This window comes from Paramisgurnus dabryanus, chromosome 18 (assembly GCF_030506205.2).
Source record: "Paramisgurnus dabryanus chromosome 18, PD_genome_1.1, whole genome shotgun sequence".
Classification (NCBI taxonomy): domain Eukaryota; kingdom Metazoa; phylum Chordata; class Actinopteri; order Cypriniformes; family Cobitidae; genus Paramisgurnus; species Paramisgurnus dabryanus.
In genome coordinates this window covers 24,947,269-24,971,840 of record NC_133354.1, presented here as the reverse complement: position 1 = coordinate 24,971,840, position 24,572 = coordinate 24,947,269, and the positions used below count along the sequence as shown (strand labels likewise).

Here is a 24,572-nt window from a genome sequence, read left to right as displayed (position 1 = left end):
TAAACTGTGACAAGTAAAGCTCATGTTGTCTTTTTTGGGTGAGCTACCGAGATTTATAACTTTATCAGAGTTGTCGCCAATCTCCTTCATGCATGATCAATCGCAGAGCAGCTGCTCTATAGGTAGATTTACAGCTATGTCTCAATTTCTTCATTTTTGATTAACAGTAACTGTACTCTAAGGCATATTTTAATGACTTGACCTTGTATTCGTTCTCTGCCTTGATCATCTCAATGACTTTTTTCTTGAAGTACCTTTTAGTTCATAATATAAAATATGCCAAATTCTGACTCACCAGACGTTGGGCTTAAAAATAGGTAAATGAATTCACTGCTGTCAAACAACATGAAACCATGATCGTCAATCCCGCACATCTCACCTGCTGATAAAGACCTCACGTTGACCGCTGGCTACATCTGCGTCACACGAGTCGCTCTGTTTGCGGATGAGAGGATGACGAATTCCAGACAGCACGTCAGACGGAGTCGACACATCAATGTTACTCTTACTCAGCCGCTTGCTGCCTCTCAAAGTCGGACTCAGAGAGTTCACAACACCTGGCTTCTCCTGAAAAAAAACAATTGACTATATTGAGTGGCATAACGTGGACTTTACTATTCATTTTTTGCTGTTTTGGTGCAGCTTGTGTAAACTGCAGTTCCTCAATTTGAATGTACTTTTAATTAAAGGCAGATAATAGATGATAATGTATTTGTTCACAGATGTTCATGCTGATGAAAGTGCATTTTCTTGGATGATATTTTTCCCACTGAATATTTGCTTGTTTCGATAAGGGCAAAATTGTTGGTTTTGATGGAATAACTAAACAAATGGGGAATAGGTGAAGATGATAAAAAAATGATTGAATGATGGCTGCATTCAGCCCCAACGTTGCAAAATGTTTATTAAACAGAAACAGTGATGCATTGAACACCCTGTTGTGATGACACAAGAGTTGCAACTACGGTAGCTGAAAAGGCCATTCTTTCTGTTCTTTTTAAATGTCACTGTCCCACCAGTGGGAAGCCTACAATTACTTTAGTCTTTTGCATATAATTTCTTATCTAATCATGACAAATTATATATTGGTAGAAAGCTCTAATAGTGTAGTTTTCATTTGTCAACATCATTTTGGGAAAAGGTCACGGGCCCCCAAGTGGACTCACTTGTCATATTTATAACACTAATACCCTATCCTAAACCTAAAAATCTTGACAAATTATATATCTTTGGAAAGCTCTAAGAGTGTACTTTTTATATTTTATCAAATTTTTGGAAAATTATGATGTATTGAGAGTCACTTTCTAAAATGTCATAGAATACAGTGGGGCCCAATTTCTTATTACATATTTGTAACATTAATACCCTGTTGTAAACCTAAAAAACCTTGACAAACTATATATCACTGGAAAGCCCTAAGAGTGTAGCTTTCATATATCATCACCATTTTGGGAATAAAATGATGTTGTGAGAGCCCACAAGTGGGGCCAATTTGTTTATACATTTTTATAACCATGATTCTAAATTAACCCGCATTTGGTGGATTAAAATTCATTTTGGCGGGTGTTAACAAAAACTCACTAGACAGGTTGGCCGGTGATGCATGAGGCATTGCATGCATGATACATAATGCTTTGTTTTCTGACATTTATCCCTATGGCAGTACTTCCTACATATCCCATGAACACTGTACCGTAATGCTACGTGATGATGTTTCATACATCCATTGGCTGCGCATAGTTTGCAGTGCGAGAAACCGTGGAAACGAACGGAGCGCCTCCACCAGAAAACACAAGGAAGCCGGCACGGGCCCTAGTCTAAATCTTTTGTGTCCGGGTGTTAATCTCAAGTTAAACTTTATGCAGTTAGCTAGTGTATTCCTTTACAAAGATAATAGCGACAAAAACGGATCGATATGCAATGTCGCTGGGGCACTGATGCATACACGAACAAATCCATGTCCGCACGTCTTTGCGTTCATCCACGCACAACCGCTTTCAAAAGTCCAGGTGACGCCACGCGATTGAGTTAGCTTATGAAAACATGACGACACTAAAGTAAGTTATTATAATGTCAATCTTATTTTGACTCGATCACTATTGGCTTCTGTGGACATCAGAAATATTTTGTGCAAAGCAGGGAAAGGGAAGCATGATGAGTTTAAGGGAGGCAAGAGAAACTACATCCTCACCCTGTCAGGTCTCAAACATTAGAGAAAACATTTCAGGAAAACCTCTCGTTAAGTCTATAGGATTGCATTGTTGCTGAGAAAATCAATCAACAGATGTCTGTGTTATATTGTTCTGTATTTTCAAATATGAAATTATTATTTAGTTTACTAATATTTAACTCTAGGACACTACATAAACAGTTAGCAGTAACTATGACTGAGATTATTTTAGTATAGCAGTCATAAAATGACTGGTTTCTTAAAATATTGTAAAATATTTCAGGGTTGTAAAAATATTGTAAAAATATGATAATGATTTGACCGATGAGATGACCAATCAAATTAAACCAGGCAGGCAGAGGTGCAACTCTAAGGAAGTGAAACAAAGATGTAAGTAATAAAACACTGACTATTATAGACAAGACAAGACAAGAAACATTACTGCAGTGCCTGTGCCAGATGGGTGTCCAGGGTGGCATTTGACCATACTGATATCCAATGACCCAAATTGAATGCTCTACTTTCCCTCCCTCCAGTAATTTATTTCCTGTTTGTTTATTTTGACCTGAGGCAGCGCAGCACATTGTTAAAAACAAATATTAAGAGAATATTAACATACATTTCAAATTTTACATAATGATTTCATCATATGGAAAAGTGTGCATATTATTTGTCTTGCTGTGGACTGAATAAAGTAAATGCTTATTTAATATAGATTGGCCTTTCTTTTAATGTTTGCACTGTTTTACATTTAAAACAAAATTTAAATTAAAAAGTGTTTTTTACTGTATAATAAATAGATTTACTGTGTTGGAATGGACTGCTGCCTTGAACTTGAAGGTTCTGTTATTGCCTCTGAAAATAGTCTGTCATGTTGTTTTTGTTAGTCCGTTATTACAGTTAACTATGTAAAAATGATATGGAACTATAATGCAGTCAAGAGAGCTGCCTGGAACTATGTTCGCTGTGCGTGTCCTAGAAAATAATTGCATCAGCCAATCAGATTCAAGCATTCAATGAACCCGTAGTATAAACAGTTTTATAAAATCCACATTCTACAAAAACATATTTGACAAAGTACTGAAAAAAAATAATGAAAGCACGGTAAAAGCGGCCATGAACCTGTGACCTGAAAAAAAAAACATTGCCATTATGTTTTCAATCCTGCACTCATAATTTACATTTATATCAGATTGACTCAGCCATGCATCGAGCCCTGAGCAGATGCTTCAGTTCCTCTGATACTGAAGCATCTGCTCAGCAGCTGATGTTACATGTGGTGTCCTTTTATCAATCCCTGCCACATCACAGGTGACTGAGCGTTTATTAAACTATAAGCATCAAGACCTCAGAATGACAGGGCTACAGAAAATCATTGTTGCAAAGAGGGGTCATGTTCTTAAAAAAGGAACACACGCATGTGAACGAAGGGTTTCAGATTTATCAATTTTAAACTGACCTGAATGTTTAATGGAGGCATTGACTGAGACTGACTGATTTTGTTGCATCTCATAGGTAGAAATCCGTAAAGTGATAGTTCACCCAAAAATGAAAATTCACCCTTATGTTCTTCTAAACCTGTATGTTTTCTTTTATTTAGTTTTTTTCCTGTTTTGATGGGAAGCACACAGTTAACAGTTACCATTGACTTCCATAATATTTGTTTTTTTCTACTATAGTACTGTCAACTGTCTGGTTACCATTGTTTATCAAAATATCTTCTTTTGCGTTCAAAGGATGAGTACCTTGGTACGTTTTGGTGCTTTGCTGTACAAATCTCCATTTCCTTTAGTTTGAAAACAAACACTTAGACCTAAGAAAAAAAAATCTTAAAACCTATTTTTTTAAAAAGGAGAGCTGAGAATGAGAAAAACAAGAAAAGTCCTATGACATTTTATAAATAGGAAAGGAGGGGAAAGACTTTGAAGGTCAGACACAGATGGCAGATGTGATGGTTGACTTCAGCAGACATGGATTTAGGTGTGATACTGATAAAATGGCAGTCAGTTTCCGTCACACATTGAAGGGCATGGGTTCAGGGTTATTATATTGTGTTTGTGTGTGCGTGTGCACCTTCAGACTCTCTGTGCTGTTGTTCGTGCTGCTGTCCACAGGGCTTTTGTGCTGCTTGTCGCCACTAAAACACAAGGCGTCAAAACAAAGGACACCGCCAACACAGTCTGCTACCAGACACACCTGCAAGAAACATGTAGTACAGTATGTGTCTTACAGTCACACATTAACATTATTGCTTATACATACAAAGCTCATAATTCATTTTAACATTTTAAAGTGGCCTTTTATTGTGGCCAGCCTAAGGCACACCTGTGCAATAATCATGCTGTCTAATAAGCATCTTGATATGGCACACCATCAGGTGGATGGATTATCTCTGAAATGAGAAGCGCTAACTAATGGTGCGTTCAGACCAGCCGCGGTAGACGCGTCAAGTGTTAGGCGACTTCAGTATTGCCGTGAGTTGAAAAAATGTGAACTTTGGCAGAAAAACACGCCAGCGGAGTCGCAGAAGCCCCTCCCATGACGCAAATTTCCGCGTGAATGTCTCGATAACTAGAAGTTAAAGATGCACGTGAATGAAGGGAGTAAACTTAAAGTGTTCAAGCGGCAAACTACACGCAGTAGACGCAAATTTGACGCCTCAAACGCAGCTGGTTAACCCACGGTAACACAGATTTAGACAGATTTTTGAACAATATTTGAGAGAAATAGGCTTTTGTGTACATAGAAAAGTCTTGAATCTTTGAGTTCAGCTCATGAAAAATGGAGGCAAAACCAAAAGTGTTGCGTTTATAATTTTGTTCAGTGTATATTTAGTTATATCACTATCACACTGTTAACACTGAGTTATGTTTGTTATCTGACTAACATTTACTTCTTTTTCAATTATTTTGCATCTTCATTTCATAACTAAAACCATTTTGCAGTATTTTCTGATTTAAGTCTGTGTCATACCTGTCCGGTGAAGCCCACGCCCTCTGGGGACTGAAGGAAATTTCGGTAAACCTGATTGGCCTGAGCAATGACTGTTGCCACTGCGTTTTGGTAATGGGGAGCAGCTATGGCAAGGATGGGCAGAGCGGCCAGCGGCAAGTGATCCACACTGCTGGATACACACGTCTCATCATAACTGTATGGATTCAAACTATAAAAAGACAAAAATACAGTGTTATAAGTTTTAAATGATTTTGAACAGTGAATGGCTTTCATACTGATGCTTGCATTTGACCCTTTTGGTGTAGTGAATGTAACTTTATTGTTTAAAATTGCAGTTAAAGTCTTAATGAAACAGAAGTAGCGATTGTCTTATTTTCCCCGTTGTGACGTATATCCGAGTGAAATGGCTTCTGAAATGAGAAAAACTCTTGAATTTGTCCATAGAGTACTGATTGGATCGTTGAAAGTCGAGACATGTTGCTAATCGCTGCAATCTTTCCCAGATCTCACCCCTGCGTCATTCCTCAGATCGTTACGAGGAGGGGAGGAGATTGGCGTTTTTGATTAAAGATTATGAGAGCACATGACAATAAAATAATGAAGCACACATATAAGTCATTTGTAAAAAAAATACCACAATATTCCCCCCAAAATTTACGTTTTAATTTCAATTTCATTTGAAATGCATTTAAAAAAAAATGACTAATGAAAGTGTCACATAATACTGTTCAGCTTAGCTTTACGGCCCATGTTGCCAGCACCGCCCGCTCTTGTAGATTCATTCTCTACAATATTAGGAAAATTAGACCTTTCCTAAATGAGCACACCACGCAGATCCTACTCCAAGCTCTTGTCCTGTCCAGGCTGGACTACTGCAATGGGCTACTGGCCGGGCTTCCAGCCTGCACGACCAAACCCCTACACATGATTAAGAATGCAGCGGCAAAAAGTGGTCTTCAATGAGCCAAAGAGTACGCACGTCACTCCTCTCTTTGTCAAGTTACACTGGCTCATAGCAGCTCGCATCAAATTTAAAGCTCTGCTCCTGGCCTTTAAAACCACCACTGGGGCAGCACCCCCTTACCTTCACTTACTTACACACCTTACGTACCCTCTTGATCTCTGCGCTCTGTCACCGAGTGAAGGCTTGTGGTGCCATCTCAAAAAGGGAAAAAAACACTAGCGCGTACCTTCTCAGGAGCTGTTCCACAACTGTTGAATGATCTGCCAGTTGCTATACGAACTCCTGAATCTGTAGCTGTCTTTAAGAATCGTCTAAAAACCCATCTCTTCCACCATTACCTCACTTTCTAAAATAAGACTTACTATCTTTCTCTTTTCCTTTTTTCTTGATCTCTATCTATACATTCTACAAATGTATACTGTGTTGGACTTGATGAGACTATTTCCAGTGCACGTATGTATTGCTGTTCTTGTGTTGCTATAACTGCTTCTATTGTTTACCTCAATTGTAAGTAGCTTTGGACAAAAGCGTCTGCTAAATGACTTAATGTAAATGTAATACATATATTGAAATGTGTTTAAATTGGGTATTATTTTGCCATGGCATGAGTGCAACTTCTAAAGGGGATGGAAGAAGACACTCTCATTGGTTTACTTCACGTTACACCCACGTAACTAACTCCTCCCCTCCCTCTTCCTTCAGTGCTTTCTGAAAGATTCATGGGGGCTGTTTAACACTTGGTATTAAGATGTGTTTTCATCGATTGGATCACAAGTGGACGAGAGAGACACATTACGTTTACACCTGGTATTTAAATCCGTCTCTTTTGTCCACTTTCGACTGCTTCTGTCCTGAATACTGTGAGGGGGTGGTCTGTGAGACGGTGGGCGAGTCTCTCTGCTGTCATTCAAACGCGAGCGGGAGTAATTATGAGTTTATATGGACTAATATTATGTCGGAGTCCGCTGCTTGTTTAGCAAGTAAACATGCTGCACAGTGTTTTGTACGTATGTATGTAAGAGATTTCTCTGAATTTTCAGCGCAATTTATGAAATAAGATCGCGCAACTTTCACACGCTTTCAAAATGAAACTACGGAGATCAGCCGCTTTTGATTTATCAATGAAAGGCTAAAAATAGCACTGTTCATCGTGTTTTCGCGCCAGAATTCAGAAAAGACGTAAAACTTGTGTTAAGTACCTCAGATTAGATAAATGGGCGGAAAGAAGGCAGTCGCATGTGGCTGTTCGAACACATTCAACCACATGTGCGTTTACACTACAAAAGCAATCCGATCGAAAGGGTTTCCGACTACCTCTGAATGAATGTGGTTGAAAGTGGTCGAAAGTGGACGAGCTCAAAACACCGTTTACACCTGGCATTAACTCGTCCACTTGTGATTTTATCGATGAAAACGCATGTTAATGCCAAGTGTAAACAGCCTAATGAACGCGCTCAACCCCCAGTCACAAATCCTTCTTGTCGTTTATTAGCTGAAAACGTTTGTTATGTTTCATGGTGGTAGGTGTGACCACTTTTTGTTGCAGTTTGTGGAGCCTGGGCTGTCTATAGAGACCGCATTTATTTACAGTGTGTTCAGGGGACAGGCAGCTAGCAGACTGTGAGGAGATGTTTCGTGTATGAAACAAGAAATGTTTTATGGCCTAAACGCGTGAATTCACTTAAAGTGACACCATGTAATTTTTCAACCTTCATAATAAATTTTCAAGACCCTTGTGATAGTACATCGACTTTAAATAGGTTGAATGACATGTCTACCATAGCCTGACGGGGTCTGTATCACCTTTACTTGTACTTTAAAACTTAGGGTTTCGGGTAGTAACCAGAGCACAAAAAACCCTACAAAAATTCAACTGTTTTACGGCATACGTCACTTCCTCCACACTATTTTTTTTAACGTGAATTTTGCTGGAGGCTACTTCAGGAGTGTAGAGAGCAATTTCTATTGTGTGACTCTGTGGCACTGTGTTAATGTTACGGACATGTACATATGTACATATAAGGAACAGCTGGAGGAGGACCAATGTTTAGGAATAGGAATGTTGTCCTATTCTTGTCTAATACAGACTTCTAGTTGCTCAACTGTCTTAGGTCTTCTTTGTCGCATCTTCCTCTTTATGATGCACCAAATCTTTTCTTTGGGTGAAAGATCTGGACTGCAGGCTGGCCATTTCAGTACTCAGATCCTTCTTCTACGCAGTCTTGATGTTGTAATTGATGCAGTATGTGGTCTGGCATTGTCATGTTGGAAAATGCAAGGTCTTCCCTGAAAGAGACGACGTCTGAATGGGATCATATGTATCTAGAACTTGGATAAACCTTTCGGCATTGATGGTGCCTTTCCAGATGTGTAAGCTGCCCATGCCACACGCAGTCATGCAACCCCAAACCATCAGAGATGCAGGCTTCTGAACTTAGCGCTAATAACAACTTGGGTTGTCATTGTCCTCTTTAGTCCGGATGAAATGGCATCCCAGTTTTTCAAAACGAACTTCAAATTTTGATTCGTTGGACCACAGAACAGTTTTCCACTTTGCCAAAGTCCATTTTAAATGAGCCATGCCCAAGGAAAACGCCTGCGCTTCTGGATCATGTTTAGATATGGCGTCTTTTTTGACCTACAGAGTTTTAGCTCGCAACAGCGAATGACACGGTGGATTGTGTTTACTGACAATGTTTTCTGGAAGTATTCCTGAGCCCATGTTATGATTTCCATTACAGTAGCATTCCTGTATGTGATGCAGTGCTGTCTTAGGGCCCGAAGATCACGGGCATCCGGTATGGTTTTCCGGTCTTGACCCTTACGCACAGAGACTGTTCCAGATTCTCTGAATCTTTGGATGATATTATGCACTGTAGATGATGATAACTTCAATCTCATTGCAATTTTTCTCTGAGAAGCTCAGAAAACTATTTTTCACCGCAGCATTGGGAGAATTGGTGATTCTTTGCCCATCTTGACCACTGAGAGACACTGCCACTCTGAGAGGCTCTTTTTATACCCAATCATGTTGCCAATTGACCTAATAAGTTGCAAGTTGGTCTTTCAACTGTTCCTTATATGTACATTTAATTTTCTGGCCTCTTATTGCTACCTGTCCCAACTTTTTTTGGAATGTGTAGCTCTCATGAAATCCAAAATGAGCCAATATTTGGCATGACATTTCAAAATATCTTACTTTCAACATTTGATATGTTATCTATATTCTACTGTGAATAAAATATAAGTTTATGAGATTTGTAAATTATTCCATTACTTTTTTATTCACAATTTCCACAGTGTCCCAACTTTTTCTGTTTTGGGGTTGTAAGACAATCTTGTTGACGTTTGCAGCGTAGAAATACGAAATCCGGAGGCTGCAACCTTCAGATTGAAAAATGGCTCCTGCATCGAGTTCCTCATCAGAAAGTTGTAAATGACTGCGTTTCTCCCTGATGCCTCAAAATGTTGATCGTTTAGCGTTTAGTTTTAAAGGGTTTAGTTTTTAGTTTAGTTTTAAGTTTTAAGGTTGGCCAGTTCTTTTCCTTTGCGACAGTGCTGCGGCGCTTGTGGCCTCTAGGGGCGCTAGGCGTGAAAAATACATGTCTAGCGCCCCCTAGTGGCCAAAAGTTCTGCGGTGTGCCTTTAAAGCACCTTTAAGCTGCAATCAGTAACATTTTGGTTAATAGTAAACAAAAATCAGTTGTGGTATAACTAATAAATTTCACATGTGCAAAAAACTTTTGAAATGTGTGGTTTTGGAACATTTATGTGAATCCGTAAGCATCCTTAAGTAAATTTCTATGTAAAACTAATGGGATCAAAGGGTGATGGGGTGGTGATGGCGCAGTGGATAAGACACTCACCTTTGGTGTGAGAGACCCGGGTTTGAATCCACTGTGACACACTATTGTGTCCCTGAGCAGGACACTTAACCCCTAGTTGCTCCAGAGGTTTGCGACCTCTGACACAAATAGCAATTGTAAGGCGCTTTGGATAAAAGCGTCAGCTAAATGAATAAATGTAAATGTAATGTAAGTCAAATCTGAAAGGTGGTTGTCAGCATGTGATTCCATTGGTTTTTACATGGAGATTTATTTGGGATTTACGCAAAAATATCTTACAAAACCATGTTTGTACTTAATGTGGACACATGTTAAAACAGTAAAATGTGCTTTATACTTTACGCCTACCTTTAACTAGATGTTAGATTTAATCTCAGACATGCGTTACGCCTAGATGGTGCAACAGCTATAAAATCTATGTAGGACATAAAGTGCATTTATTTCCAGACTAGTCAGTAAAGTGTCCTCCCAGCTGGTGCAACCAGCCCCAGATGTTGCCTAGCATTGAAAGATGTATTCAGTGCTCGTATTCAGTGCATGTACTGGCTAAATGTTTTGTAAATAAAGAGCTCAGAGGTGGATATCAAGACATCCCTTAGGGAACGATAAGAATTTGAGTACACTAAAGCTCCTCTGTTACAGACTGCGGCTGTTTGTTGACACTTCCATAGAGCTGTTCAAATGCTTTCATGTTTGTATTTTGCCACCGTGATTCAAACAATGACACAATAATGAAAGTCTCGATTAGACACATCAAGACGTAAACAAATACACTAATTGAATTAAGGGAAGAGATAAACAATAAAAAAAAAAGTTTAGATGGAAACTTGAATGTCTTGAGCATACTAATCAAGCTATTTAAACAAAGCAATGAGCCGGTACATATCTGATGACTAAAAGCATTGTAACTCTTGTTTGGGTGTTCCCTTGAGCTCAGAAGTAGGGAGTAAGCGTCCATTTATCATCATGTACAATTCAACGTGCTTTGACTGATTGTGTGACATTGTATAAAATAAATCACTGTTCAAAATAAGAGACATTAGCATCTCCCAATGATGTTTTATGAGGGTAGCCCGACCCAGTCTCACGGTATGTTGTGTTATAGTAACGAAAATTTTTATTAATTTATTCATGTTTGATGACAGGAATTTCCACTGTTTTCTGTGTCTCTGGAGACTAATGTCTTTTTTGTCCTTCCCAGCACGAATTTCTATCAATGGCTGTTTGTGTCTGTGGCACGACTTTCTTTATTGAGTCATTTTATATTTTGTTGTCTCATCGTTGTTTTCAATTTTTTGACCATTGTCGTTGGGGTTTGGGTTAGAATCACTTTCTGTGACCCAACTATAGGCGAGAATAGTTTTAAAAGCGGACGAAAAACATGTTGAAACCAATGCATAAAATTACATCATAACACAAACCCTGAATCTAACCCTTACCCCAAGTGACAATGATTTAAAGGGGAAAGAGAATGAAAAAACATTTTTGCCTTGTCTTTGTTGAATAATGGTAGTCTACCCGCATTCACGAACATACAAAAAGTGCTAAACATGCTAAACATCTCAGTCTCATAGAAATTCCTCTTTTAGAAATGTCAGCCATAACGGCCCAATCTGAAAAACTGATGCTTATGACATCACAGGCATCTCACTGCCCCTCCACTTTAAAATAATTGGCTACATTTTTTGAGTGGCAGCAAAGTCAACCAATCAGTAATGAGATTGCAAGTTAAGCCAGTAGGGGGAGCCAAATAGGGGCAAAACCACTTGTTTAAAATCCCCCACCCTAATAGAGCTATCTGAGAGAGGATTTTAGCTCTTTCACCGCCAGCATTTTTCATAATTTTTACAAAAGTTTAATGCCTTCCAGAAAATGCTCCTTTTCAAATATATAAACATACAATATATGAAATAAAAGAACAGACCCTGTGCTTTCAAACCAAAAAATCAGTTTCATCCTACCTTCATGTGTTCTGTTTTTATCACCTCTCAAATATGTGTAGGTTTCATCAAAAACACCAAATTTTGAGCAAAAACCTGAGATAATTCCATTTTTGATAGAGATCAGATGCAGAGCGATCTTTAAAACATATACGGACATACAGCTGTTTGCCCTAGGGCAATACTTCCGGTTTTTATAAGTTGCGGAAGAGCCCCACCTGGTGGATAATAACGGTATTGCAGATTGCCGAGATATCTCGTCAATGGCGGGGAAAGAGTAAGGAAGCTTCTAAGGCATTACAGACCCAAACATTTTGTCTACATGTCACATCACAGAACAAGGATCAATACCCCGTTCAATCATTCTATGTCACCTTTAAAAATAGAAAAGAACGATGATACAACAAAATATAAAATGACACGATAAAGAAAGTCGTGCCACAGACACGAGCAGCCATTGATAGAAATTTGGGATGGAAAGGACGAAAAAGACATTAGTCTCCAGAGACACGAAAAACAGCAGAAATTCGTGTCATCAAACACAAATAAATGTATTACAATTTTCGTTACTATAACACGACTTGCCGTTGGATAGCCAATACAGTGTTGCCAACATGCCGACTTTGTCGCTAGATTAAGCGAGTTTTCAGACCCCTTTAGCAACTTATTTTCAAAAAACCGACTAGCGACAAATCTAGCGACTTTTTCTGGCGTTGTTGGAGACTTTTGGAGACTTTGACTTGAAAGCGCGTATCATTCACTCTTCTCAACAAGCGGCTACCGCTGCTTCCGTGGGCTCCACCCCCATCCAAAAGCACTCATAGGTGGCCTAGTCCTCGCACAGCAGAGTCTCTCCTACCTGCAGTCAGGACAGGAGATGTTCATCTCTCCGCGTCCAGACGGCATAATCGTGCAAGCAGGAAGCCGGAGCTGCCTGATACAGCGGGATGTAAATAAATGGTCTTTCAATAAAATCACTGTTCAAAAATAAATGTATTTGAGTGAGCTAAGCAGCAGCACATTCAGAACAGACAAGTGTACGGAGCCGACGCGTTAATGAGCTATGTACCGAAAAAAACAATATTTTCCATCATTTCTCAGCATATCATCATGTTTTAAAACTGGACTAAACATATTTCGTTTTATGAGAACAGAAGCAGATAAACGAACGGGAAAACATTTTTACGCATTCATGTGTATAAAAATAAAATTTGTGATCGTTAATAGAGAAAGAGAAACGTGAAAGAGCCAATGTAGTAAGAATGCAAATATGAAGTGATGACGTCATTGTTATGCTAATGACGTAATTTAACGACATTTAACGACTTTCCAAGCAAGCTTTAGCTACTTTCCATTGAAAATAGTTGGCAACACTGAGCCCATAGTCACAGTTATGACTATGACTATTACATATCATGAGGAAAATTACTCATGGCTTTATTTTTGTAGTAACCATGATTTTAGCAGATTTATTACCATAGTTTTACTACAAATATAATACAATTGTTATTATGGTTAGAACATAGTAAATTTGTGGTTACTTACTACAAATAAAACTGTTTACTATAGTTTATAGTTTCTTTATCTTAAGGGGAAATTATTACAAGTGCAACGCTTGATAATTATTACATAACAACTATCATGAAAAATATGTGTTAAAAACAAAGGAAAGCAGATTGTGGTCTCGAAAACTGCAATTCTTTTGGGCAAATCGCACATACCACATTCTGTCTGATGCCGGTGAAATATTTTGCTGTCCATTCTGTGTTAAACAAAAAACATCCAGAGTTTATCTTTTATTTGTTGCAGTGCTCATTTTTTACTCATTCAAGCAAAAGTCTACAGGGTATGTGCTCATTGGCAACCCCTGCAGCTGGTGGCGCAATAGGCAACTGCCTGGTTTGCCTATGCCTAGAAACGGTCTTGTCTTTCAAATGTTAATTTGATTGCGTGTTACTAGGTTAATTCTTAGCAAAAAATGTTTTTTTTAAAAATGTTCATACTGACAGTGAACAAATGTTTCATATTAAAGGCTTTATTGTCATTTTAATTGCAAAATTTAAATGTGCACTCTGTAATTTGTTTATGTTGTGTTGGTAGTCATCTTGGGCTTATATTTATACCTTGTGGCATGGAGGCAGCATCATTCAAAAACAATAGCTTTCGATTCAATTTTATGCCAATGTATAAATGCAGCCCACCTTTATGTTAAATACTTTTATTCTGCTATTATTTTGCCTGAAGTCTTGAAATGACTAAAGTGATTGTACATGATTTGAAACATTATTGAAAAGTACTTATAATATAAATAATAAGTAAACCTTTACACTGCCAGATTTTTTTTTAGGTATGTATACATTTGGTACCAATATGTATCTTTACAGTACTTGTAAATGAATTCTTTAGGTGGAAAGGTGTACTTTTTGAAATGATTAGTGCACTGGTGACAACTGGGGATAATTTTTTGTACATGTGTGTAAATTATAAGAGAATTTTTCTATTTGGATGAGCTATTCCTTCAAATGATAAATGAATTTGCAAGCATGACTAATTCTGCATTACCATAATTATGACCATGAATTAGCATATCTCGCCCTTACAGTTGTTTTTCATCCTTACTTAGAAACTAGCGAGAAAGCATCAGCGCACACTGGTGGGCAGGGCACCAATCTGACCAGCATTCTGTCTGCGGCCGCCTGGAAGTGAGCCCGCGCCACACGCTCCAACACGGATGCCAGGGTGGCAGCATCACCCGCCTTCCCGCCAGGGTCACCACCTCCAGAATCCAAGATGTGACCTCCATGAATCACCAGGATGAGCAGCTGTGTTCTGCACTTCCTCTGCAGAGCAGCGAGACAAAGGGAGGAGACGTTAGAAGATAGTGGGAGAATAATTTTGTGGATGAAAGAAGCAGGTTCACAGACACTAACCTCTATGTCTTCCAGTCCATCAACACTGCTCTGCGGAGCACAGCGTGGGTGACATAGTCTATATAGACTCTCTAGTTATGAATGAGAGATGGAGAGAAAGACAGCGTGAGATACTGGATCTGGAGGAAACCATTATGAAAGTGAAAGTGAAGTAATGACCAATGTTTGGTAACCCATACTTGGAGTGACCTCTGCATTTAACCCAAGGCCAATACAGTGTTAGAAGTGGGACTGTGTAGAGGTGTATGTGTAGTTTAGTTATTTTCCAGCATGACATTTTTTTAAAGATTTCTAATGGCTGTCCAAACACAGACATCAAGGCTAAAATCATACATTACACCAACATCTTACCATATCCCCAAAATAAATAAAAAAAAAAAATGAAACCAAACACCTTGTAATCACTGTACAAGATGGAATATCATACATCTCACAAGTTATATTGGCAAACATGACATTCAGGTTTAGTTTGGTAGAAGTGTGTTACTCATAGCTGGAACATATTAGGTCTACAATAAACTTAGACTGTGAAATTATGGTTATTGCTTGCTGTGTTGGATTACTTAAAATGATGTAAGAAATCTTGCATTAACGTAGCTCAATTGATATAGCATTGCAGTGCAAAGATTAAAGCAATATTCCAGCCAATCAAAATTTCCCAATGATTTACTCAAGCAATCCGAGATGTAGGATTTGGAGTTATTTTAGTAAATTTCCTTGCTTTTCCAAGCCTTTTCCAAGCTTATAATGGGAAAAAAACAAGGATCAGGGAACAACTTCTGACTTTAAACCCCCAAAAAGTGCATTCATTCTTTACGGAGGTAATCCACACGGCTCCAATAGGTTAATAAAGGTCTTTTGCTGGTAATAAAAAATTACCATATTTTAACCTTACCGTATTTTCTGGACTATAAGTCGCTCCGGAGTATGTTGCATCAATCAAAAATGTGTTTTGAAGAGGAAAAAACATATATAAGTTGCACTGGACTATACGTCGTGTTTATTTAGAAAATGATTTCACAAAATCCAAGCCTGAAGAACAGACTTTTAATCTGGAAAGGCAAGTTATTCAACTAAACAATAGCACACAGAACAGCAGACTGAATAGGTGTCCGTACATGTTAACGTTACATAAACAGTTATTTACACGATACACAATAGCATACTGAACATACCTGGGAGGCTGAATAGGCTAAATTAACACCACAAGCCAAATCAAGTTCAAAAAGGTCCCAAAGTTATTCCACATCACTGAATCCATTGAATTGCATAAATACAGGAGCAGCATAGAGGGGAATCTCGCGGCTGTAGACGCTAATGGTTTCTGTTGGTTCATATGAAATAATTATGACGTCTAAGTCGCACCTGACTATAAGTTCCAGGACCGACCAAACTATGAAAAAATTGTGACTTATAGTATGGAAAATATGGTAATAAACTATAATAACTAGCTTCCGGTAGCAACGCCATCTTGGACTCATGTGGTTCATGAGAGTCACTGCGCACCATATTCCCACAGCAATAAATGCTAAATCCAACTCTTGCATGAGTCAAAGATGGCGTAGTTACCGAAAGCTAGTTATTATAGTTTATAAAGTTTGAAATATGGATATTTTTCTTATAAAATCTTTTCGATTACACGCAGAAGACCTTTATTGACACATTGGAGCCGTGTGGATTACCTTTGTAAAGGATGAATAAACTTTTTTGAGGTTTAAAATTCAGACGTTGTTCCCTGATCCCTGTTTTCTACCATTATAAAGCTAGGAAGAGCAAGGACATTTACTAAAATATCTCCGAATGTGCTTGTCTGAAAGATGATGGACAGATGTATCTCAGATTGCTTGAGTAAATCAGGGGAATTTTGAAATTTGGCTGGAGTATCGCATATAAACAGCATTGTAAAAAATCTACTTTTTGTCTTGATTTCCAGCATACATAACAATTCTTAAATTGAGATTAGCAAAATGACCCAAGATATTTTCTGTAAAATAGTTTTCTAGAAAAAATAAAACTTTATGATTTACTTGAATTAAGTTCAGTTAAATGTACAGAATTAAATTGAAACTTGATTTAAGTTTACTTTTTTAGCCTACTGGTAGATATGTTTACCTGCCATATACTTTTATAGATATTTGATGTTTACGCATCTCTTAAGTCATTTCTAAAGTAAAATTTATTTTCGATATTTGTTACACTACCTATAGAAACCAGGCTAAAGTCATAAGTTTGATTTCATTCATAGATTTCGATTTCAATATTACATATATCAAGGTTTTATTTTTACAGGATGTTCTTTACATTATGTAATATGATTTTATGTACATGTAGAATGCAGTAAAACACAAAAATATGACATTAGCTGGGTTTACACAGGCAGGTTTACATTTATACTGGAAAACAACACAAAAACCCAAGTTAAACTAACTTTCAATTTTTCTCTGAAAATTTAATGAATGTGGCACGATGGACAACAAGATTTTACCTGTTTAAATTTGTATTTTTAAGTATTAACCAGAAAACAGGCACTTTTGTGAACATTATTTAATTTGTATCAATGCAGGTAAAGTAACCTTTAAACTTAGTAATATTGCCATTAGCTCATTATTTAGCCTTTTAAAAGAGCACCAGAGGATTTGTATCAGAACCTGAATGCTCTTTGCCAGTCAACCTGACAAAGAATCACAGATCACATGGCTAGAGGCTGTGCCCTTACCACAACTGAATTTCAATAGCGCACAGCATTTGTTTCTGGCTTCATGTGTGAGGAATGAATGAATAATAAAAGCAAACCTCAAGACAGACAAGAGATAAACAGTAGAAAGAATGAGAGAGGGGCAGAGAGAGGTACAGGAGGGCTTTGATACTCAAAAACCTAAATCAATTGTTCTTAACCCAATTCAACAATTAACATTATCAAATCTTAAAATAGATTCACCATGTGGAGACAGTGTGGTATACAATGCAATAAATAACAGTAATAAATGTATAATCATTATCATCTTTGATGCATGGTTGTGATTCAACCGAGGGTCGTTATCACAGTACGACAGCATGACTTATGACTGTGACATTTCTTGTATGCAACAATTTTGCAAACAACTCATCATGTTTTTGACACAATATGGCCAGCTATTTTTGTTTTTGGAATACAGTTAAAGGGGAAATTTCACAAGACATTTTTAAGATGTCAAATAAAACTTTGGTGTCCCCAGAGTACATATGTGAAGTTTTAGCTCAGAATAACATATAGATAATTTATTATAACATGTTAAAATTGCACTAAAAGGCAGTGTTGTGATTGGATAGCGCAGATTAAGGGGTGGTATTATCCACTTCTGAGATCACAGGGGGAGCCAGATTTCAATAACCTATTTTTAACACGCTTGCAGAGAATGATTTACCCAAACATAAAAGTTACTGGATTGATCTTTTTCACATTTTCTAGGTTGATAGAATCACTGGAGACCCAATTATAGCACTTAAACATGAAAAAAGTCAAATTTTCATGATATGGCCCCTTTAAAACTTTAGTGCTGTTATTCATGAATATCAGCTGACGTCAATCACATCTCAAACTTGTCTTCCGCCATTTTGAGTACCTGAAGTGGTCGCAAAAAAACTAGAGTCTATCCCTTTAATATGTTGTGAGCATCAAAATCGCTATTTTTACAACACTAAGAAGGCTCAACACAACATGATATTTTGCTCTAAGTATCACCTGTGTTTCTACATGTGAACTCGAGCATTGATAACATTGTTTGTGAACACAGAGTTAACTAAAAAGAAGGTTTTGAACAACTGACTTTGGTTGATTTGGCTTCTGCTCGCCGCCATCTTCCCAGTCAAGATGTATCGATCTCCGAATGCGATGTCAGGAGGGAGGAGAGTAAAGATGGATAGCTTCTAAAGCATAGTTCCATATAAATGCACAGATAATTCGTTGTTTTGTCTCAAGTGATAAACAATATTGACCTTCTAGTTGAAAAAGGAGCCTCATATGAGATTCATTCATTCGCATTCAGAAATCGATTATTTACATCTGGCGAAGAGGACAGCGGACACCATAACAGCCAAAGTCGGTTGTTCAAAACCTTTCTTTTTAGTAAACTCTGAGTACACAAACAATGGACTCAATGCTCGCTTTCATGTGTAGTGATCCAGTTTATACTTTGAGCAAAGTTTCATGTTGTGTCTTCTTCTTAGTGGTGTAAAAATAGTGGTAGTTCAATAGCAGCGGACATGCTATATTCATGAATAAGAAAAATCAGCATGCTGCTTGTCCAATCACATGATAACAGTATATATTAAAGGTGCCAAAGAATGCATTGTAATAATCTGTTAAATTGTAATCCAGAAACATTTTTACATGTACATTTACAACCCTAGGATTTGTCTTTAAAATGAATGGTCTATTATAACCTTATTTGAAAGAGTCATGAATAATAATGTTGAGCTCTGCTCTGATTGGCTGTTTGTCAGAGAAGCTTGTGTGTGTACAGACCTTATGTTTGAACCTGTATCAGATGCAGAGTTGGGTATAATGCGTTACTGTGTAACGCATTACTGTATTCTAATTACTTTTCCTGATAAAGCAGAAATGTAATGCTTTACATTTTAAATTTATGTAATTTGATTACAGTTACCAATGACAATAAAATTACGTTACTAGCGTTACAAATGAAGTGTTGGAATTTTAATTAAAATGTATTTTAAAATGATACACACACAGAAATTTTGACAATGGGTCGTGTCTTGAGTTTTTGACTCGTTTAGAAGCGTCTCTTGACTGCTTCAGAATGGAAGTCAATGACCATGCACAAACATGTCATTAAAACAACACTTAACGTTCATTTTCAAAACCGTACTACTCACCGAGTGGTTTGTGGTGTTCGTTGATGATTAAAAACAAATATATTGACGCAATGTATGATTTCAATCCGTGTTATTTGCTATAGTGGAACTATTTTTTCAGATACCTCACAACCGCGTATATACTTCCGCTCTATATTTGAGTCTGAAGCGTTAGCACACTCCCGACCACTTGATGGCGACAACCACTTTGCCATACAAGTACGCTCGGTGTCTAGCGTATAGACAGTCACAATCGAGCTCAACTTCAAACCTAAAGCTGGTCACTGAGCCATCAAATATGGGAGAAACCGATCGAAAAAACTACAACCACATGTAAACAGACCCTTTTCTGTTTCCCGGCGGCGGAGTGATATGTCAGCGAGCAATGAGTCTTCCAAGAGAAGTCAATGGAATTTTACAAAATGCCAAATAAAACACGACAGAAACTGTATTTTGCTACACAACTTGTTTTTAATCATCAACGAACACCACAAACCACTCGGTGAGTAGCACACTTTTGAAAGTGAACGTAAAAGGGCGATTTATAGTCGTGCGTAGGTCCTACGCCGTAGCTACTGCGTAGCCTGACGCGCACCTCACAAAATTTTTAACAGCGCGTCAGATCTACGCGGACCGCAAGCGCTGGTCCACCAGAACCCCTCCCGTCAGGTAAAAAAAACTGCGCCATAGGTATTTCCGTTTGTGACGGTGAAAACAAAGATGAGCCAATTTTAGGAGTGATTTAACTCAAACTGCATCAAAAGTCGCTGTTTATTTACTTCCATCATTGCTGGTCTTCTCAAATTATACACAAGAAGTTGCTATTTCTTCTTCGTTTGTGGGTTAACTTGCTTAGCTTCTTCTTCTGTGACTTCTTTTGCTGCTACTGTGGTTACACGCGTGGTTACTGCCTACCAGCGGTCTGCGGGTGTGTTTGCACGTCGACGCAGACGATGACGCAAAAATATAAATGAAAACCGACGTGGAACCTACACCGTCGCGGCTACACCGTAGGACCTCCGCACGACAATAACGAGCCCTTTAGTGTTGTTTTAATGACATGTTTGTGCATGGTCATTGACTTCCATTCTGAAATGAGACTCAAAGTGTTAAATACCGGAATTATCCTTTAAGTCAAGTTGCATTTTTTCATACTTCTTGTAACATTTGTCAGTCAAAATTATTACTGAAAGAACTGCAGTTTTTTTTTTACATTTGATGTTGTCAAAGTAACTTAAAAGTAAAGTAATTAGTAATTAGATAACTTTTTGCATGTAGTAATCAGTACTGTAATCAAATTGCAATTTTAAAGTAGTAATTTGTAATTTGTAATGGATTACTTTTTTAAGTAACTTACCCAACACTGATCAGATGAAGATATGTCATTACTATCTACAGAACTCTTGTTATTCATCTATGCCTACGTAAATACAGTTTTACATTCTCCAGCACCTTTAAATTTAAGGTAAATATAAATAACCAAATGTCAATTATTTTTGAATTAATGAACTTACGCCAGTTATTCATTACACGACATACATCATCTTGTGATGCAAATGAACACATCATTCATTTAATTGTGGTAAAGACAATTAGACAAGTATTTGACAATAGTGATGGCAGCCACTGCCAGTGTTTATTAAAATATATTGATTGGTAAGGCCACATTTTTTATGTTTTAAAGTCACACACAAACACACACACGGACAAAATTAGACAAAAGTGTCTCTAGATATTTTCCAATGAAATGATGAGGCTGAACGAACAAAAAATTCTGTGAAAAAAAACTGAAAATATTGAATAATATTTGGTGTATTTATAGTGGGACTATTGAAACATTCAGGTCTGACATGACTGTGTTTGTCAACTTCACTGTGTTGACATACTGTACAATCCATATTTTCTCATCTTTTCTCTCTTTTTTTGCTCCCTTGCTCCCAGTTTTAGGTTCACTCCATGCCTCAATTATTTCTAAGAGGTCACATGTGTTTTCATAGCTCACTGTGCTCAGGTGCGTTACAATTTACAGTTTAATTAAATAGAAAACTATTAAACCAGAAGGGTTTCAAACAAGGTCACTTAGCGGCATTCATCCATCTATTTGACGATACGTTTAGAGCCGTCACAAAAATGTGGTTGTTTTTACTCTAAATACAGTAAGAATTCATAAACAAAATCCTCAGCATGAATCAAATCCTCACTGGTAATAAATAAATTTAGACGGACTCATCCCTGCTCTACTAAACCTCAAATATGTTCCAGATGTGAAATAACTGTGAAATGAAAACAGATAATTGTTTGAGATAATCCTCTCTCTCTCTCTTTCTCTCTCATCTTCTCTGTATAAGCTGTGACCTTACCATCATGAAATCCAAAATTACAACCCACATGAAATTGTATAAGCCAAAAATCTCAGCACACATGTGAAAAACCTTTCTGTATCAAGGTGAGATGAATCTCTCACAAAATACAGATAATATTATACAGCTCAAGCAGTTGAGAGCAAATATTCTTGATAGACTCATCCTTTTGTGTTCAAGAAACCTTTGATAGGTCATTTTATCATACTGACACATCTATGAGTCCCATTGCTACTTCAGCACAACTGTTTCACAGTCTGATGAAATACATTTTTCTTGAAAAAGTGTCAAAAAGTGAGTCGGCTATTTCACCTCATTTAAAAATATACAGTAGCTGTCACGCAGTGTTACAGAAACTCTAAATCAGAGTCTGTTTAATTTGACTTCCATCTGTGGTTTCCCATCCAGCCATGTGTATCCTGTGGTATTAAACGGCTTAGAGGACATGAGGAGCAAAACGGTGATTAAACTGCATATCAAGCTGCATTAGTTACTGTTTATTTTCTCTCAGCTGAACTTCTCTACCTTTAATACCACAGCAAACACAATTCTGTGTGTCATAGAAATTGCTGTTTGGAGTACACTACACTAATTACAGTAGGGAGGAGGAGGAGGAGGAGATTCAGCTTGGCTTCACAGCAATTTGACTTGTCAACAAACACTTATAAATGCACACACTGTGGAATGCAAATTCAGCTGTTATTTGTTCATTAAAGTATTTAAAATATTATTTTTTTAGTTTCAAACATTTCTTAAACAATACTAAAGACATTTAAGAATGAACAAGATGCTTTACTGATGTTGATATGAATGGGGGAGATGGCCAATCGTCAAACGTAATCCTCTCTGACGCATGTGCAGAATGGACAGATCTTGTTTGTCTTGTTCTTAACAAGACCTGGGCTGTGTGCAAAAGCTCTAAAATGCCGCCTTAGGAGGTCAATCCTGGTCGAGATCGAAAAAATAAAAATAAATAATAATGTAAATCAATTTTAATTGCATTTCTAGTGAGAAATAAGCAGGGGCGGATCTAGAAAATTATTTATGGGGTGGCAAGGGGGTGGCATGAGAACTACAAGTGGTGGCAATGAAGTAAGCGTCCTTGCATGGTTGTCGTGGATTCAAGAAATTATATACTGTATATACTATTTTCGGTGAACACTGGACCTCAAATTTTTATAACATTAATAAACGCAACAACAAATGTTCCTATAAGTAAGTACCCAAGCAGCTACCTTTAGCATCTCTGTAGCACCCTTTGTCTTAATACTAAGTTAATACATACAGCTTATCAATATCTAAAAACACTGACTGGTTGAACATAATGGTATAAAGACAGTTATATAAATAAAATAGGATTGCCTAGTTTATATTCATGTAAAACATATTTGAAAGGCAAACATCTCTTTCTCTCATAACCCTCTTCTTTAATCCTTTCACTCACTTCATGATGGATTTCTGTCTTTTTACTTCTTTTTAGCTCTTTGCCATCCATATGTTTCTTTCCTTCATGACTTCATCTACTCCTCTCCCTTCCACAACATATTTTTCTGTTTTATTTGTACCTTCCACTCCCATAGTATTTGATTTTTCTATTATTTTTGGTAAAAAGAATGGATATCAGCCTTTCTTTTCATAATATCCTGAAAAGTGCCGCATTAAGTTGTCTTTCAAGCTTTCTAAACATACACAACACTGAACAGTTTTGTCTCCTTAACGAAGACAAATAAAAACATTAGACTATATCATAACGAGCGATTTCATATGCACGTATGGAATATTTTGATTGCTGCAGTAGCTAAGACATGACGGGCTAACTCTAGAAAGAACTGCTTTAAATATATTTACTGCTTACACAAACCTGCAGTTCAGTTGTTTTAACTACCAAGCAACTACCTCGTGCAATATTTAACATCAGTTTAAGTTTTGTATTTTTATCCTGATGCAACATTTATCTATAAATATGACCGTATTCAGTACTCTGATTTGCTGATGTGATGCTCAACTTAATCACTTTAAGACACTAAAGAGAATTTGTTTTGGCAGCATGTGATGATGTGAGGTACTTTATTAGATCAGAATTACTTGCTACAGACGTGAAGAGACTCTTTCTTCATGGGCATAAGTTGCACGTTCATAAACATTCTTGCCTTTAACGATGGAAAAGTAACGTTTGTGCTTTTTATACTTTGTGCTTGCGTCCGCTACCTTTGTTTTGAGATCGTTGAACTTGTCATCGCTCTGTTGTTGCGGGTTTGTGCGACTCGAAAGGGATGGACTGCAGCGCGAGAACCGGGCTGCATGTGAGTGCCTTGGATGGGGCGATGCATCCTTTCACCGCAGTTTCCAAACGTCTCCAACCACGCCAGAAAAGATCGCTAGATTTGTCCTAGTCGCTTTTTTAATAAAGTTGCTAAAGGGGTCTAAAAAGTTTCTTAATCTAGCGACAAAGTCACCAAGTTGGCAAATCTGCACGGACTTTTTTTTACACTGTAAAAGACTTTCTGCTCGGACTGACTGCATGCTTGTGTATGAACTCTGCTGCCTCTGGTTG

General features: G+C 37.6%; 1 protein-coding gene across 1 annotated transcript in view; it reads right to left on the bottom strand.

Moving 5' to 3' along the window:
• plrdgb (PITP-less RdgB-like protein) overlaps positions 1 to 24,572 on the bottom strand; it is a 103,011-nt gene that overhangs the window by 33,715 nt on the left and 44,724 nt on the right. The window contains exons 4-8 of the mRNA XM_065287457.2: positions 14,805 to 14,875; positions 14,494 to 14,714; positions 5,144 to 5,333; positions 4,244 to 4,366; positions 380 to 567 (exon numbers count right to left, since the gene is read on the bottom strand). Of these exons, the coding sequence (XP_065143529.1) occupies positions 380 to 567; positions 4,244 to 4,366; positions 5,144 to 5,333; positions 14,494 to 14,714; positions 14,805 to 14,875 (793 nt within the window). The remainder of the gene's footprint in view (positions 1 to 379; positions 568 to 4,243; positions 4,367 to 5,143; positions 5,334 to 14,493; positions 14,715 to 14,804; positions 14,876 to 24,572) is intronic.